At 36.8% G+C, this 17869-nt stretch overlaps 1 protein-coding gene across 1 annotated transcript in view; it reads right to left on the reverse strand.

Annotated features, from left to right (window-relative positions):
* PLXNA4 (plexin A4) overlaps window positions 1–17869 on the reverse strand; it is a 467309-nt gene that overhangs the window by 50798 nt on the left and 398642 nt on the right. Inside the window, exons 19-22 of the mRNA XM_072147475.1 lie at window positions 17134–17280; window positions 11782–12016; window positions 9181–9323; window positions 6327–6595 (exon numbers count right to left, since the gene is read on the reverse strand). Coding sequence (XP_072003576.1) covers window positions 6327–6595; window positions 9181–9323; window positions 11782–12016; window positions 17134–17280 — 794 coding nt within the window. The remainder of the gene's footprint in view (window positions 1–6326; window positions 6596–9180; window positions 9324–11781; window positions 12017–17133; window positions 17281–17869) is intronic.

Raw genomic sequence — 17869 nt, forward strand, 5'->3', positions numbered from 1 at the left:
CAATATAGATACGCCCTTACAGAATAATATTATAGAAAAAAAACACAATATACAATATACACATTATGATGCTACTGTTTAAATATCCTAAAACATAAAAACAGAGTAGGACTAGCAACTTATTGTAAAGTAAATTGTACATAGCTGCATATCTTTGTAACACTTTACCATTTTACCTGCACAGTAAGTAAGGCTTTGGTCTTAGCACTAAAGCTGCTATCATACTGACTTTATATGAAGACCTTTAGTGTCCTCTGGGTTTTCTTAAAAGACCATTGTAAGTGAATAATAGATAAATAATGGGTAAATCTGGAAAATGACAAAGCCAGCGTTCAGACTAACTGGGTACAGTAAGTAACTTCTTAAAGCATACACCACTGGAAACACTTGAATGCCAAAATTGTAGAGCCTAAGTCTCCACTAAGCCTTACAAATAACAGATCTTCGCTCTGCATCATATATCCTAGATCTGTAGAAAATTATTAAATCTTCTAAGGAACCATACAATTCATAGTTCAGTACCAAGGACAGTTCATGGGCCACACCTTACTGAAAGTAAAGTAACACTACTGGATGTTTTTAACAACTACTTTAGTTTTTTTGTTAATATAAGGTAAAGTTTCAGAATATCATTTAGATTTTAAGAGTTTCTTAGAGAAATGTTTATTCTATATAAACAATGGGGTACATTTACTAAGAACAGTGAAATTTGTGTGCCAGATTCATGAATTCTGGCACCATTTCTTCATGAATTTGGCACTCCCTGCACTGCCCTGACAGAGTGTGCCACTTTTTTTTGGTGCACCTTTAACATGGGGTGTGCGACACAGTTCTGTCAGACTTTGCATGTTAAATCTGATGAATGTGCACTGTTACTCCTCCTTCAATGCAGAAATTTGTGTCTCAATAAGAACAGTGCAGCCGCGACACAAAAGGTTCACGTGTGACACCAATGTGGCGCGGACCCTTTTTCAATACCTGTGCAAGCAGTTTGCACCAGAAAGAATATGTAGAGTCTGACAGAAAACTGGTACACAGAGCTTATTAAATTTGCCCTGATATTCTTTAGATTATGGAGTGTGCATACATAACAATTTGTGCTCATTACCTTAGTATTCTGCTTCTCAATTATAAAGAGGAAAGGATATTGGCAATCCCATCCTGTATGAATAGTCTTTAGTGATACAGAATACAATGTTCTCCCAATTCCTGTCTTTTAAGTGCGAGTATCATCAAGTATACATGAAATATTGATAGAGTTTAATACTGTACATTAACAGACTAATATTTTGAATACTGTACAGTAATGTCCATGGCTATATTACAGATCTGTGCTAGACAGATCCATAATACAGCGCTATGTATCCGCGTGTGAGCCCAAAAACTGGCAATAAAAAGGTACAAATTACAGAGACATTCTACACAGGCAATTGTAGTCAGCCATGTCAGGGAGCATGGCAGGGGCATCATATGGGTGCATCTGCCCAAGCAGATTTGGCACTATTTTCTGGCATACTCTAAGTGATAATTGTTATCTACATACGCTATGAGCTGTCACAGGGTTTATGCTAGAAAAAGATGAAGCATGTATGTGCCTTGTAATAAATAAAGCACATTCTCTGAAGGTGTAGAGGATATAAAGACAGAAATGCAGAAATTTACCAATAATAATAATAATAATAATAATAATTTTTATATAGCGCCATCAAATCTGTAGCACTTTACAAATCATGGAGGACATATGCAATCATATGTCCGAATGCAATCAATTTTATCTTTAAAGTGGGTGGCCAGATGTTAAAGGGGGTCATGTTTTTTATAATGTATGTATAAGTGTGGGAGGCAGAATATTAGGTAATTTACCAATACACTTCTATTAAAAGTTCTGCGCTGCTTTCTTGATATGTGAAGTGAAGCCTCCAATCTTTTACCTCATCAGCCAGACAATTCTGACCATAAAATGACCACAGATGGAGGATCATGTGATCTCTTACTGCCCATGAAAAATCTCCATTTAGAGATCACATGACTCTCCATCTACGGACATTTTATCGACAGGAATGTCTGGCTGACGAGGTAAAAGACAGGAGCCTTCACTTTACATATCAAGAAAGCGGTGCACAACTATAGATAGATGTATATTGGTAAATTACCTAATATTCTGCCCCCCACACTTACATACACATTACAAAAAACATAAGGTAGGGTGGTCAACCCCTTTAAGACTCAAGGTCTGTGACAGGTGGCTGCACCTCTAGGGTTAGTAAGGAGTGAAGCATATCATGGCATATCATGGAGCCTTTTGGGGTTGTTAGAGAGCGAGGATATTAGATTAGTAAAATAGACCTGTTTATCAAGGTGAAGGGCAGAGTTATAAGTTTTGAGCATAAATTTGAAGTGTAAAAAGTCTGCAGATGTGCGTGATTCTCTCCACAGACGTGGAGATCCTGGAGCACTGCTGAAGGAAATGAGTTTTCTCTGTGCCAAGGTTGCCTGCCTCGGTGTTAAAAATTTCAGATAGTGAGTGGTGCCATCTCATCTAGCGCACTTCTTACAGTATGATTATAGTGCTTAGGAGCCACGTTTGATGAAAGAGGAGATGGGGGACAGTGCAGACTGTACGGTTTCTGTGTGTTGATGAGTATTAATGACATGGGTTCCGGTATGAACAATTGGTGGAAGGATTCTGAGAAGGTGAAAGATTATTAAAGTAAAAGAAAGAAGGTTATGGTCTAAAAGGAAGAATTGGTAAGATTAGATATTAAAGAAAGTCGGGAGAAGACCAAGTCTAGGATGTTTCCCTCACTATGAGTGGGGGAATCGCAGAGTTGTGAAAGACCTAGAGAAGTAGTTAGTGCTAAGAGCTGAGAGGCAGATGGGGAAACAGGACTGTTAACAGGGTTGTTGAAGTCTCCCATGATAATGGTCGGAATGTCACAGGATAGAAAGTGAGAGAGCCAAGAGGCAAAGTGATAGGGTGAGCCAGGAGGACGGTATACTACACAAATAAAGAGAGAATGGGCAAAAAGCCTGATCGCGTGGACCTCAAAAGATGGGAAAGTGAGCAAGGGTACAGGAGGAATGACCTGAAAGGTGCACCATGGAGAGAGGACTATGCCTTCCCCTCCTCCCTGCCTATTCTCACGTCTCAACATGGCATTCCTCTAGTAGTCACTTCATACATCTCATGGTAAAGAGATTAACTATAGATCTGTAAAATGTGGCTTTTGGAAGATGCCTCAGTAAAGGAATGTAAAGAAAGAGACTAATATAAGAATATGGTGAATAACAAAGAATAATATAATGGTCGACAAATGTACGTCTACATTTGTATAGTTTATAATTGTAAATGGATTATAAATCCTCACATGTAAAGACAGTAGAGTACGAAATTATATTATGAATTTTATTATACAGTACATCTTTTACGTCTATGTCTTTCTGATAAGCTGAATACTTTATTTTTGAAGAATGTTATACCTCTTCATAACACTAGATGTCAGTCTCTATCTTGCTGTCTATGGAAAGTATTTAACTGATCGTAGATCCTAAAATGTAACCACTAGAATTTTTAGGTGGGATTATAAATCATTGGAATCTCCACCCCTCAAAACCACAGTGTTTCATGGTTGTTCCCAACTATAGAAAGAAAACCAGAGCTGTAATACCCCTTATTACCACCATGCTTAATATTATTGTACCATGAAAATATACATTGTTATACATTGAGTCAGATAGGATTATCAGTCTTTATTCATGCTACAACAGGCTGACACATATAAAAGCCTTCAATGATAATCTATAAATACATTATATAATATATCTACAGATTTTGATTTGTTATAACCTAATACTATATAAAAAGTAGTGAAAAGAGAAAAAATGAATAGTCACTACCTGCTAATTTACATATTGATACCAGCAAAATGTTCTTATCATGTGAACATGTTTAACAGTACGTGATGGTAATCTTATAAGCATCTGATAAGCAGAGATTCCAGGTGACAGGGAATGGAGCTCTTACTATACAGCAGTGTATGTCAGAGCACTGCAGCCCTGAGTTATTATGTATTGTTTTCTACTATTAGCATTCGATATGTTTGAGAAACACTATATTAACCAATTGTAGTATACACCAAAAGCTCCAATAAACCTTAACTCCACGGTCATCATTCCAGGAAAAGCTAATTCCATGTGCCAAACCTTGGGGCAGTTCTATGATAAGTGTTCTTTTAATCTATATTAGATGCACTTCGGCTTCAGGCCCTACACTTGCACCACTCAGTTTTACCTGGACTGTCACTTTAAGAAGATTTCTAGCAAGAAGGGAATTTACTAGAGATGAGCGAGCACTAAAATGCTCGGGTGCTCGTTACTCGAGCCGAACATTTCCAGATGTTCGAGTGCTCGTTTCGAGTAACGAGCCCCATTGAAATCAATGGGAGACCCGAGCATTTTTCAGTAAAATTATAAACTTAACGAGCACAGTGAAAATACACAGTGCAGAACAGATTGCAGATGTTCGGGAACATCTGCAATCTGTTCCGGAGACACGCGTGCAGAACGGTGTTCTCCGCAATAGTATTTGAAGAACAATATGTGTGAAGAACAACTTGCAGATGTTTGGAAACATCTGCAAGTTGTTCTTCACACATATTGTTCTTCAAATACTATTGCGGAGAACACCGTTCTGCACGCGTGTCTCCGGGACATCTGCGATCTGCTCCGGAGACACGGTGTTCTCCGCAATAGTATTTGAAGAACAATATGTGTAGAGAACAACTTGCAGATGTTGCCAAACATCTGTAATATGTTCTTCACACATATTGTTCTTCAAATACTATTGCGGAGAACACCGTTCTGCACGCGTGTCTCCGGAACAGATTGCAGATGTTCCCGAACATCTGCAATCTGTTCTGCACTGTGTTCTTTCACTGTTTTCTTCAATTAAACAATTAAATTAAATGTTTTAATTGTATCTTTTTACTGTTCTTCACTTTTTTTTTTTTAAATTAAATGCTCGTTATCGAGCAGGGCAAATACTCGTCCGAGCAACGAGCCAGTCCGAGTATGCTAATACTCGACCGAGCATCAAGCTCGGACGAGTATACTCGCTCATCACTAGAATTTACCTCTAATTCTTGACAATAATACTGGATATGATTCAGTTAAGACATTAAGACAGTAGAAAGCTAATTCAATGTCTGCTTTTAGAATGCATCACAATAATTGCACCTATAATGGCCATGCAAGAAAAGGCCTTAATGACTTTTAAAGGGAAGTTGTCATCAGGATCACACATATTACCCTAATAGCTGGTTCTTATAGATCTTTTAATACATATTCCTAATCAGACTTCATCATAAACATTATTATAGTAAGAAATATGGTGTGTCCCACCAAGGTTGTTGACCCACTTCATGGGGGTCATTAACATTAATTATTACTAATTTATCTGAAACAATATAGTATAGTAATTAATACAGTGTGTCCCACCAAGGTTGGTTATTGACCCACTACTGGGGATACGTCTGTTGCATTCCTTGTCTATGGTTTTATATGGAAACGGTTGTGAACTATACTTGGCTGTTAGCATCACTCTCATAGAGAATGAGTAAAATTGCACATTCGGGAGATTTACTAAGCAAAATGTACCAGTAATCTTGCATAAATTGTTGCAAAAAGCTAAAATGCCTTGTGTCACATTTATAATACACCAATATTTGAAAACTTTTAAAGCTTGGAAACAAAGAAGCATGGCTCAGTTTGGGGTAAAGGGCTAAAGGCTGAGACTACTATTGTTTTACTTTGTACTGTGTAACTTTTAAACAATGACTACTACTATGTCGTGTGCAATGCATAACACTGTAGTAGATGAATTAAGGATTATCTTATATATCGGTTGAGCTCCTGTGCCATGCTCCACCCCTTGCACAATAAATAATATACGGTATGAAGTTGTGCCATGTGCCTCCTACCAGCATTGGCTACCTTTGCTTTATATTTTTGCCCTACATTAGTGGTGCATTATAGCTTTCTCTTAGTCTCAACTTCATCTCACAATCCTCTTCTGAAGAAGGCCCATTAAGACAAACATATTACACTACTATTCACTACTACTATTAATCTATTAATCTACAAGACAATTTTGTATTATGTATTACACCTTCTATTTTGATATAGAACTATGCAATCAAATGCAGAAGTGATAGGTTTTCTTCTCTATACAGATGGTAACCTACTTGTCACCTCATTCTTTTGTGTCTATTTCTCTATACAGCTCTAAATATACTTCAATATAAAGATGTCTATATATCCAGACTTACCTTCTCAGCAATAATTTTGGATGATTCTTGCTTTCCAGGTTTTTATCTATAAGATCTGAAAGCAGTTGTTTCAACACATCCGTGGCATATTCTAATTTGCTTTGCAAAACGGTCATGATGAGGGAAGCCACATTGCCTCTATCACGCATGGAAAAACTGCGTTGAGACTCCAGAGTCCGAATAAATGATAGTAAGAAAACTTTATTGTTAATCATCTGGGCAAACAACTTTAAACCTTTCTCTACCCGCTCCTGTCTGTACCCAGGGACCTGTGGAAGCATAAACCAGGAGAAAACTGTTATTCCATGAAATGTATACCCTAAACTTATCTTACTTTAATTAATGGAGTGTTCCAGTATTCATTATGTCCTATCTATATTAGTTCAAACAATACTTGTAATTAACATGACATACCAATAATAAAGCTTCTTTACTATAAAAAAAAATCATCAACAGTATCAACAGTTCGTAAACTGGACACTATCATTTCACATGTCAATAGGATTTAACATGTCAGGAAATTTGACATTTCCACTATTAAAACAAATCTATTAAAATTCTATTCAAATTAACTGTGCAATTTCTAAAATTATTATATGCAAAGTAGGTGTTAATAACAATAATAATAATAATGAAAGCTATTTCTATATTATGGAGGGGATCTATAAAATTGTCTTGTGTGCTGCCATGTCTTTGGTAAAACCAGTGGCCTACAACCTGTAGCGCTCTGGATAAAGTCTTAGTGGAGATTATCCAGAGTTGTATGGATATGGATTATTCCTCTCTACCAATAGAGAACATATGTGCACCTAATTTGCCTGTGTATGGGCAGCTCATCCGAATAGCGCTCTGTCGAGTGATTATGAATATTTACAGGTCGTTTTAAGGCTTCCTGAATAAATAGTAATACCAATGTATCATAACCTGAATTAGGCTATCTAACATGAGAATAATATATAATGGATAACAATGCTGGATGCTACATGTTACCCTAGGCCAGAAAGAAGTTTTTAAGAAATTGCAATAACATACAGATTTGACTAGCTGTGACCAGATTACTATGTTATGATCAAATAACTGTTTTGTTATATAGGCTTTACTAGGAGTATGGGTCTTTTTAACACTTTACCAAAACTTCCCCTGCTCATAGAATAACACAAGATATACAAAAATATTTTTTCACATCAATAAAGTATCCTTAGCTGTAAGACAGGATCTGTCATCTTAATGGCAATGGACATAAATTTTCCTAATCTATTGCCATTAAGCTAACATTTCCTTAGAGAAGCAGTCTTAGTTACTGCACCTTTGTTTTAGGATGCCAACCAAATATATCTGCTTGATAAATTACACCTTACTCTTCCAGATGTTTTTTTTTTTGTTTTAATGTTTTCTAAAAAGCTAAGCTAATTATGGAAATACTGACATAAACAACTGAGTAAACTTCTTTTGGATTTAAAAGAAGCAGGGGCATTTGGTTATCAGGAAAGGTTCCTTCCTGCTCAGTACAAGACTGCTGTAACCTACTGTAATTAGAAAATATACAAAAATTGAGTGGGCTGCATAACCTGTCTACATTGGAATTTACAGAGGAGCCTTTTTCCAACAATTAACTTCAAAAGACATTCCTTCCAGGGAAGTGTTCTTGTTTGTACTAATTACTGTGAGGTAATTAGCAGGAGACTGTAACAAAATTATTTCCATTAGAGTTGCTCAGTAGTATTTATAAATATTTTCCAGTCTATGTTCTTTAATACAAGCAGATTATAGATACATTGGCCATCAGAAAGTGGGGCGTTCAAACTTTGGTTTTTGGCCTTTCCATTCATTTGCTCTGACTGGGAAATGGGGGGTTTAGTGATGTTAATAATACAGCAAAGAGAACTGATTAATTAATATCTGCATGATGCCAATACATTGACAATAAAAGGCAACCTGTAAGATGCATAGATGAACTAGGTCTCCCAGCTTTCATAAATAGATAAAGGTAGCACACTACTCTGTTTGAAAATTGCAAACTACTGTAGTAATATTAACATTAAAATGGACCTAGGGCTTATTCATATTGCCGTCTGTGGGGACGTACATGCGGCTGCAAATTTGCGGCCGCATGTACATCCCCATAGACAGCAATAGCGGCACGGCCGGGATACGGTGCCACACATGTGTGGCCCCGATCCAGGCCGCACACTGCAAAAAGATAGAGCATGCTCTATCTTTTGGCGAGTGTGTGGCCATGTGCCGCTTTTCTCTATGGAGGGAGGAGGGGTCACCTCCTCCTCCTCTCCAGCCCACGGCGGTATGCCCACACAGCGGGCATACCACGTGTGAATGTTATTATGAGGAATATTACAGCACTCAACAAAGAATTGCAAATATAGACATAATATGTATTGCACATCTTTGTCCACTTCCAGGTAGAAAAATAAGTTTTCATGTTATGAACACTGTTGACCAATGACCTGTCTCAGAAAATATTCATCTAATTGTATGAACAAAAAGAGCCAATGTGTGCCACTCCAATGGGTCACCAAAATATTCATTTCCACTTCAATAGAAATTCTGATTTTATTTGAATTCTGGCCATGAATTTTCTCAAAGGTATTTTGCTTGGGGTCTGTGAGTTACTATTTAAAGAGGGGAGGGGTGACTGTCAATGGTCAATTATTGCTCTTATTATTACTGTGTGTTATTAATTGATTAAAGTATTTCATGCTACACATATCATTTATCACCTTTTTCATTTATCATTATTCCTTCCATTTTCATTCTATGCACCATACAGAAATCTACATTTATTAATATCTAATCTATAGTTTTAGTGTATTCATTCAGATTGTATTTATAAATATACCTCTAAATCCCTCAGTACAGGGTGATCTTCAATGCCAGGGAACAAGACTCTCATAGTATATGTCCGATAATCTAAGAAAGGAATGCCAGCTCCATCCAGGTCACTCGTCAGTTCATGGATATCTGTCTGTAGTTCAGCAAAAGCTAAAAGACAAGAAAGACTCATTGTTAAAAGTCAAATTGGGTGGAATTTACTAAGCCTTGTGCTCTTTTCAGCTGATTCCTGTTTCCGTCCAGCATGCCATTTTGGGTATGATGGGTCGTGGAGCATGGTGGGCGCGCGGGGTGGGTAGGGGGATGGATGGTGGGATTATAATATAGTTTATGTATTTTATAGCTCATGATTTATAAATAAAATGTTTGATTGTCGTAAGAGCCAGGATTAACAATGAATCTTAATTACAGAAACCTGTGATAACTATTATAGCTGTTTATTGTAGCCTAAGGCTAAAATACAGTAAATTCGGAGGTCCATTTGTAACTCTGTAAGTCGGGTGTTCTAAAGTAGGGGGCTGTCTGTATAGGATATGCTAGAACGGCTAGCTCGTGGAGTGGTGAGATACTGTTTGTTTAATGCACCATGACCAGGTGCTATAGACCTCTTTGGGGGCTGTGATGGATGTTATAAATAAAATTACACATATGCAATAGGAAAAGACTCACATAGATCTAATAGAGTACACAGTAAAATGACTCTGTGGGTTGTATAATTCATTACAGATTTGTTTTATTTATTCAAATGCTGAAATGTTCCAGTGTTGATGATTTTGTCACATACCTACCTTTAAAATCCAGCTAAACACTAGCAATATAAAAGAAAATTAGAGTGCTATGAAATGTAATGCAAAGGAGAATAGTCAGTGATGGAAAGGTAGAAAAATACAGGGGGGAGGTAATAGTGACACAGAGACAGAGTGAGAGAGGAATAAAGAGAAATGAAGTGACTGATGGAAAGGACAGAAAAAGCAAAACACGAGCAGGATATGTGGGAAAATACACAGAGTTCCTGGGTTTAACACTGTAACCTTCACAGTGTCCATAAAGCCATGGAAAGCCTTTCCTACCTCCCCAACACCGGGTCGCCATGACAACACATTATTGCTAGCTTTACTCTCGCTAATAACGTTGAAAATCAAATTGAAAACAGGTTGTGGAATAATAATAAAATACTTTAGCTGAAACACTTAAAGGTCGTCACATTGAACCCATTTTGAAAATATGTATTTGTTAAACATTTTCGTTACATCTTTCAGAGAAACTAATTCAACATGTGCCTTGACTTCAATGACGTAAAATACCCAATCAGAGTCAGTATTCTAACATGTTTAGAAATAATAAAGTGTCTGGGAATTAAAGAATGGCAGGGAAATGGAGACTTTATTTTATGAAGGCGATTAAACTCTTATGGGGCTTTTAAAATACTTACAGCTGGGTACTGAGCCCCCTATAAACTTGGTAAGTGGGGGAGTTACTAAGCTCAGTATGGGTGAATAAAACTCTTCAAAATACCAGTGTGCTGCACAGAATACAGTTTATTATGATAATCATTTTACAGTTCAAGGTAACATGTATAACAGTATGTAATTAAATCATGTTCTATGAAATAACAGGGAACCCCCCATAATATTGTAGCATACTACAGTGCAAAAATACTCTTTCCCTTTATAGTGGCCAGTAGTGAGAATGCATGTCATGGGCAGCTGTCTGTTCCTGCTGTATAACACATCATTTTATCATGGCGATCTTGCTTCCATGAGATCAGTCCCATCAAAACCAGGATAAAATAGAAAAATAATATGTAGGATAATGTACGCTGGATGATGTATCTGGCACATAGACCTTTAAGCCTAGTTTGTGTCAAGCGTTTACATGAAATGTCGCATTTACAGGTGTTCCCCTACTTAAGAACACCTGACTTACAGACGACCCCTAGTTACAAACGGACCTCTGGATTTTGGTAATTTACTGTACTTTAGTCTTAGGCTACAATAAACAGCTATAACAGTTATCAAAGATGCATGTAATGAAGCTTTAATGTTTATTATGTTTAGTAATGTTTATAACAACCCAACTTTTTTAAAAATCCAATTGTCACAGAGAGCAAAAAAATTCTTGTCGGGGTTACAATTATAAAATATACAGTTCCGACTTACATACAAATTCAACTTAAGAACAAACTGCCCTTAAAGCTGCTTTCTCCTTTAATGGAATCATACCAATCTAAGCCAAACCTTCTTCATGAGCTCGTTTACAAAAATGCCCAAAATTGTACATGGTAGGCCACATTCTATGGGCAAAAACATTTGTAAATATTCATCTAAGTCAGTCTGCACAATAATGTGTTCCAGTAGGTCCCTACTTGCCATACTAAAGACTAATAGGGACTGCATATTTCAGTATTTTCTGTAATTCTGCACAAGGGCTAAATAATATATCCATGCGTTCATACTATTGGACAGTAGGAAGAATATCAATTGACGTGTCTTGAGAGAACTAATTTAACTCAAGCTAACAAGTCAAACCACCCCACTAGGTAGGACATGTTAAAGCAATATGTAAGATAAAAATTTGAAGGAAGCCAAGTCACATCAAATTGTCTTACCTTCTTTGCACTCGAGTGCAACTCTGGATTCCAAGTTGTCCATCTGCATTTGCAACCTTTTGAGGGTCAAGTCGCTTTCTCTAGATTTTCGTTTGTAGGCTATGAGCACAGCCACAATGAAGATTATTAGTAGTCCTCCAGCTGCTGCAATACTGACAATGGCTGGTACACTGAGAGGACTGTCTGGAGTAATGTACACCATGCCAGGAGAGAACTCCATCCCACCTACACGCGCCTACAGGGAAATTTTACATAGAAGAAAGATTAATGTAAAGGCATAATCCTAAATTCACAGCAATTATCAGTTTAATGAAGTACAGATCATATCACCTACCAAATCTATAATTCTTCTGGTGTGTTAAATGCTAGTAATGCCACTGGAACATTACTGCATGTGCTATACTGTTTCATATGTGAATAAAGAGTAAATTACATAATATGTTTATAATATACTGTCAATGCTCCTTTTCTGATAGGATCATGTCATCAGCCGTAGGATTATTAACTGCTTTATTGAAGCCTATGACATGCTAGCAAGGCATGATGTTTTCTTCTTCCTAACTACCAACTAATACAAACAATATTGTACAAGGATTTTACTGCAGCAAGTAATAGATAAGATTAATAGAAGCTGTCTGACTAAGCCCCCTGCAGTCCACTGCTGACAAAAACCACAGGAATACAGTTATGACAAAACTATCTGCTACGTCAATAGTCCAAGCAAAATCCCTAGAGCTTAACAAAATGTGTCACAGATCACCTACATTGTTCTTACTGATAAATACATACTAGAATTTTCAGGGAGATTAAGAGACAGGTTCAGTTACACCTGCTGAGATTTTACACTGTTTCTAAATTTCCGTGAGCTGTTTTCATTCTAAATACATTCTCCCTACATACAGTGGGTCCGGAAATCATTCAGATCCCTTTAAATGTTTCACTCTTTGTTTCATTGCTTTCACTTGGTAAGACCTTTAATTTTTTACTCATTAATGTACACTCTGCACCCTATCTCGACAGAAAAAAACTGAATGCAGATATTTTTGCTATGAAACAAAAAAAAAATTAAATATCACATGGTCATAAGTATTCAAAACCTTTGCTCAGTATTGAGCAGAAGCACCTTTTCAGCTAGTACAGCCATGAGACTTCTTGAAAATGATGAAACAAGTTTTACATACCTTGATTTGGGGATCCTCTTCCATTCTTCTTTACAGATCCTCTTCAGTTCCTTAAAGTTGGTTGGTGAATGTTAGATGACAGCCATTTACAAGTCTATCAAGAGATGCTCAACTGGGTTTAGGTCAGGGCTCTGGCTGGGCCAGTCAAGAGTGGTCAACAGTTCTGTAGCCACTGGTTTGTTATTTTGGCTGTGTGCTTAGGGCCAGTTTAAGGTCCAGAGGAAAACCTTAAGGAAGAGGTTTTCATCCAGGATATCTCTGTTCTTGGCTGCATTCATCTTTCCTTCAATTGCAGCCAGTTGTCCTGTTGCTGCAGCTGAAAAACACCCCCATAGCATGATGCTGCCACCACCATGTTGCACTGTTGGGATTGGGATTGCAGATGATGAGCAGTGCCTGGTTTTCTCCACACATACCATTTAGAAGTCTGGGAGTCCTTCATGTGTTTTATAGCAAACTGTATGAAGGATTTCATATGTCTTGCACTGAGGAGAGGCTCCCATTGGCACACTCTACCATAAAGCCCCGACTGCTGGAGGTGATCATGGGGTTCTTCTTTACCTGTCTCACCAAGGCTCTTCTCCAATGATTGCTTAGTTTGGCTGGATAGACAGGTCGAGGAAGAGATGTAGTCATCCCAAACTTCTTCCATTTAAGGTCGCTGTGCTTTTAGGAACCTTGAGTGCTGCAGAAGTGTTTTTTTAACCTAGGCAAGATCTGAGTCTTGCCTCAATTTTGTCTCTGAGCAGTTCACCTCTTGATGCTCTGACATGCACTGTGAACTGTGAGGTCTTATATAGACAGCTGTGTGCCTTTCCTAATCAAGTCCAATCTGTTTAACCAGTTCGCGACCGCCCGCCGTGTATTCACGGCGGCGGCGGTCGGGTCGCGCTGCATGGAGAGGGCTCACGGGCTGAGCCCTCTCCATAGCCGGTAAGTCTTTGCTGCATATTGCAGCAAAGGCTTACCGGTAACACAGCGTTTTCACACAGTGTTTTTACAGCGATGGCCACTGGCAAAGCTGCCGGCAGCCTCAAAAAGATAGCGGCGCATGGGCGCCGCCATCTTACCTGGGATCGCCGCTCCCCGTGACGTCATCTCCATGGTAGCCTCGGGTCTTCCGAAGACCCGAGGCTATTTCGTTTTAACCCCTTCATTACAATGTGCTGATAGCACATTGTAATGAATGAGAAGGAAAATCCCCATATATTGCCATACTGTAGTATGGCAGTATATGATAGGATCGATCAGACAACCTAGGGTTAAAGTACCCTAGGGAGTCTGAAAAATAGTAAAAAGTTAAAAAAAAAAATTATAATAAAAAAACCTAAAATTTCAAATCACCCCTCTTTCCCTAGAACTGACATAAATATAAATAAACAGTAAAAATTATAAACACATTAGGTATCGACATGTCTGAAAATGCCCGATCTATCAAAATATGATAACGTTTTTTCAATGCGTTTAACCCTGTAACGGAAAATAGCGTCCAAAGTCAAAAATGACATTTTTTTGCCATTTTGGAAAATATAAAAAAATTAATAAAAAGTGATCAAAAGGTCGTACAGTCCTAAAAATGATATCATTGAAAATATTATCAAATTTCGCAAACAATGACACCACCTACAGCTCCGTACACCAAAGTATAAAAAAGTTATTAGCGCCAGAATCAAAAAAATTATTTTGTACAGGAGGTTTGTATAAAAACATTATAAAACCTATACAAATTTGGTATCCCCTTAATCGTACCGACCCAAATTAGACATGTCATTTGCGGCGCTCAGTGAAAGACGTAATATCCAAGCCCACAAGAAAATGACGCAAATGCATTTTTTCACCATTTTCACTGCATTTGGAATTTTTTTCCCGCTTCCGAGTAAATGGCATGGAATATTTAATACCATCACTATGAAGTTCAATTTGTTACACAGAAAACAAGCCGTCACACAGCTCTTTACGTGTAAAAATAAAAAAGTTATAGATTTTTGAAGGTGGGGAGTGAAAAATGGACATGAAAAAACAGGAAAGGCCCTGGTCCTTAACCGGTTAATTAAACACAGCTGGACTCCAATGAAGAAGTAGAACCATCTCTAATTTATAGCACATGAGTTAAATATGAGCAAAGGGTCTAAATAGTTATGGCCATGTGATATTTCAGTTTTTCTTTTTTAATAAATTAGCAAAAATATCTACATTTTCTATTTTTTCTGTCAAGATGGGGTGCAAAGTGTACATTAATGAGCAAAAAATAAAAAAAAATTTGGATCTTACCAATTGGAGGCAATGAAACCAGTGTGAAAAATGTAAAGGGGTCTGAATAATTTCTGTACCCACTGTACATGCTGATTTGCTGCAAATTCTCAACTGATTTAAGTAAAGAACAAGTAGAATCATTCGAAGCAAAATGCTCAATTACATGTCAATAAATTTTTGAATAGGGGTAAAATTTTGTGATAAAATCCTTTGGTTACTACATTTATTACAGAGAAACATTATTTATACTAAAGGTATAAACCATAGAAAGCAATGCTTTTTTACTATAGTTAAATACTAAAAAAGTATGCGAACTCACACTACCTGAATGTAGGCCATTGCTTTTGTAACCAATAAGACACATCTTTTACACATTTTTGCATTGTTATAAAACGTATTGAATTACTATTATGCGGATCAAGACTCATCTCTTTAGCTTTTTTGTGTTCACCTGTTGTACTTCTTGTGATACACAGTACAGAACACAATAACAACACAGTAAAGTGTACACTATAGTATCGTTATGGTACAAGGACACGCACTGATACCACTATACTCGATTATTTGAACAAGCATTAAAAAAACTAAACAGCAGAACACACAAGGTGCAGATACAATATTTTTTTTCTTGTGATACCTAGCTTTTTTATTTGATTTTTTTCGTAAAAAGAAATGCATATGGACAACTGCTAAAAATCATGGACTGATCTGCAGGAAAGAGCTTATTTTTCAGGTGCTACAATCTAAATGATCTGCAGATGTTCTATATAATTTATCAAGATACAACCAGACTATTTTATAGCTGACTAGAAAAGTTCAGCTGTCCTCTAGCACTTCTTGGATTAAATCAGCTTTGGCCTTTGGACAATAGTAGAAAGTCACTGGGACGGATATGACAGGGAGGCTGTATATCAGAGACAAGATACAATAAGTAAGCTGAAATCTGTCCAGATTTATCTGTCTTCCCTTTACCAGTATTTCTAACAGATAACCTTGTCGTCTTTGATTTGCAGCTAGCACTTTGGCACACCAATGGTTTTATATCTACTTTTATGTCAAACCTTTAACTCGCATTGAATGCTGTGTGTCATATTAATAAAAGTCATTAATTTTGTTTTAATATTATTATCTTCATATTATGTATAATGTAGTCTCAATGGGTTTATAAAATTTGTATTAACCTAAGCCGGAGAAGGTCTTCCCACTAACTGCTAAGGAGGAACTTAGAAATTAGGTTATAGTAATGATAAGTGTAATTAAAATATGAGATACATTAGTGTAAAACACGTACATAAACAACAATATACGTTATTATTGTCTTTAATTTCCATTTTGACATGTTTTATATACATATTTCATATATTAAATATCTAAAAATATAAAATTAATGACCTACTTCTAGATTTGACTATTTTACATAACGTAATACTTTTCAGAAACAGAAAAGATGTGAACTATAGAGATACCTGCAAGATTCTTTTTAAGCTTCATCAATGTCTGATAAACAAAAACATCAACAGTATGTTCCAAAAACTAAATAGAAAATTGAAGTATGGGAGCTGACAGGTTTCTCTCTTCTCTTAAACTAAAGTAAAATGGCATACTTAAAACAATATGTCTTAGTGATTTCTATGTGTTTCAGAACTGACCAATGAATCACATTGATGTACAGATGACATCAAGAAGCAATTTTTTTATTTGCTGAAAGCTCCTTTAACAGTCGAGACCACCCACTTATTTTTGGAAGGTAGCTTTTGTTAAAATGATGATATCCAAAAGTTGTGGCTGAATAAAATCTACAATTGTTCACATATTATTGTTATCATTTGTCTAAAACAATATTTACAGATGTCTATTATTATATAGATAATATAAATAATATTGAATATATGGATATAATGGCCACTTAAGTGCTTACCATTACTTTGTGGCGACCAGTGAGGTTTGGGGACTCACACAGTAGTTGGACATCAGACACTGTTACTGTGCATGGCTTCTCCCCAATGAACATGTAATACTTTAGTTTCATATTGCCCCCAGCAACCGGTGGAATTAAATTCTTTCCCTGCAATGAAAGTAAAGATTTATATGTTTAGTGTTACATCTCAAATAGTGGGTTCAGATATGGTTCTCCTTTAAAAGGATGAAGCTCTGCAATGCCACATGTTTGACTATTGTTTTATTTGTTTTGATTTTTTACCTTTGCGGTTTAGTCATTTTAAAACTTGAAATTGCAAAAATAAACAAATAAATGAAAAGACGGAATTGTAGTAGGTGCCAAATGATGGCAAAAGGCAGAATGGACAGTGAAAATGTCAGTCAGAGGGTGGGGTTGTCTGACTGCTTGGTCGAGCTCCCCAACTCCTTGACTGCATCGTAAGAAGGAATACAAGCACTTTCTTTGGACATGCAACAGTGAAAAAATATAAAAAGACCTCCGGTGGACTAACATGAACAAGTTACTGTTTGAGGGATTGGGGGTTCTAATGTGGTGTTAGGTTTCCTTTAATAAATAGATTGTATTGGAAATAACTATAACAATGCTATAAAAAGTCAAAGAAAAAAAATCCATTCATTCAATTACTGACTTATTACAGAGTACAAACATTCAAATGGAACAATAGGAGTGAGGACCCTGGTCGCAAGAACTTATA

The sequence above is a fragment of the Engystomops pustulosus genome, chromosome 4 (genome assembly GCF_040894005.1).
Source record: "Engystomops pustulosus chromosome 4, aEngPut4.maternal, whole genome shotgun sequence".
Lineage (NCBI taxonomy): Eukaryota > Metazoa > Chordata > Amphibia > Anura > Leptodactylidae > Engystomops > Engystomops pustulosus.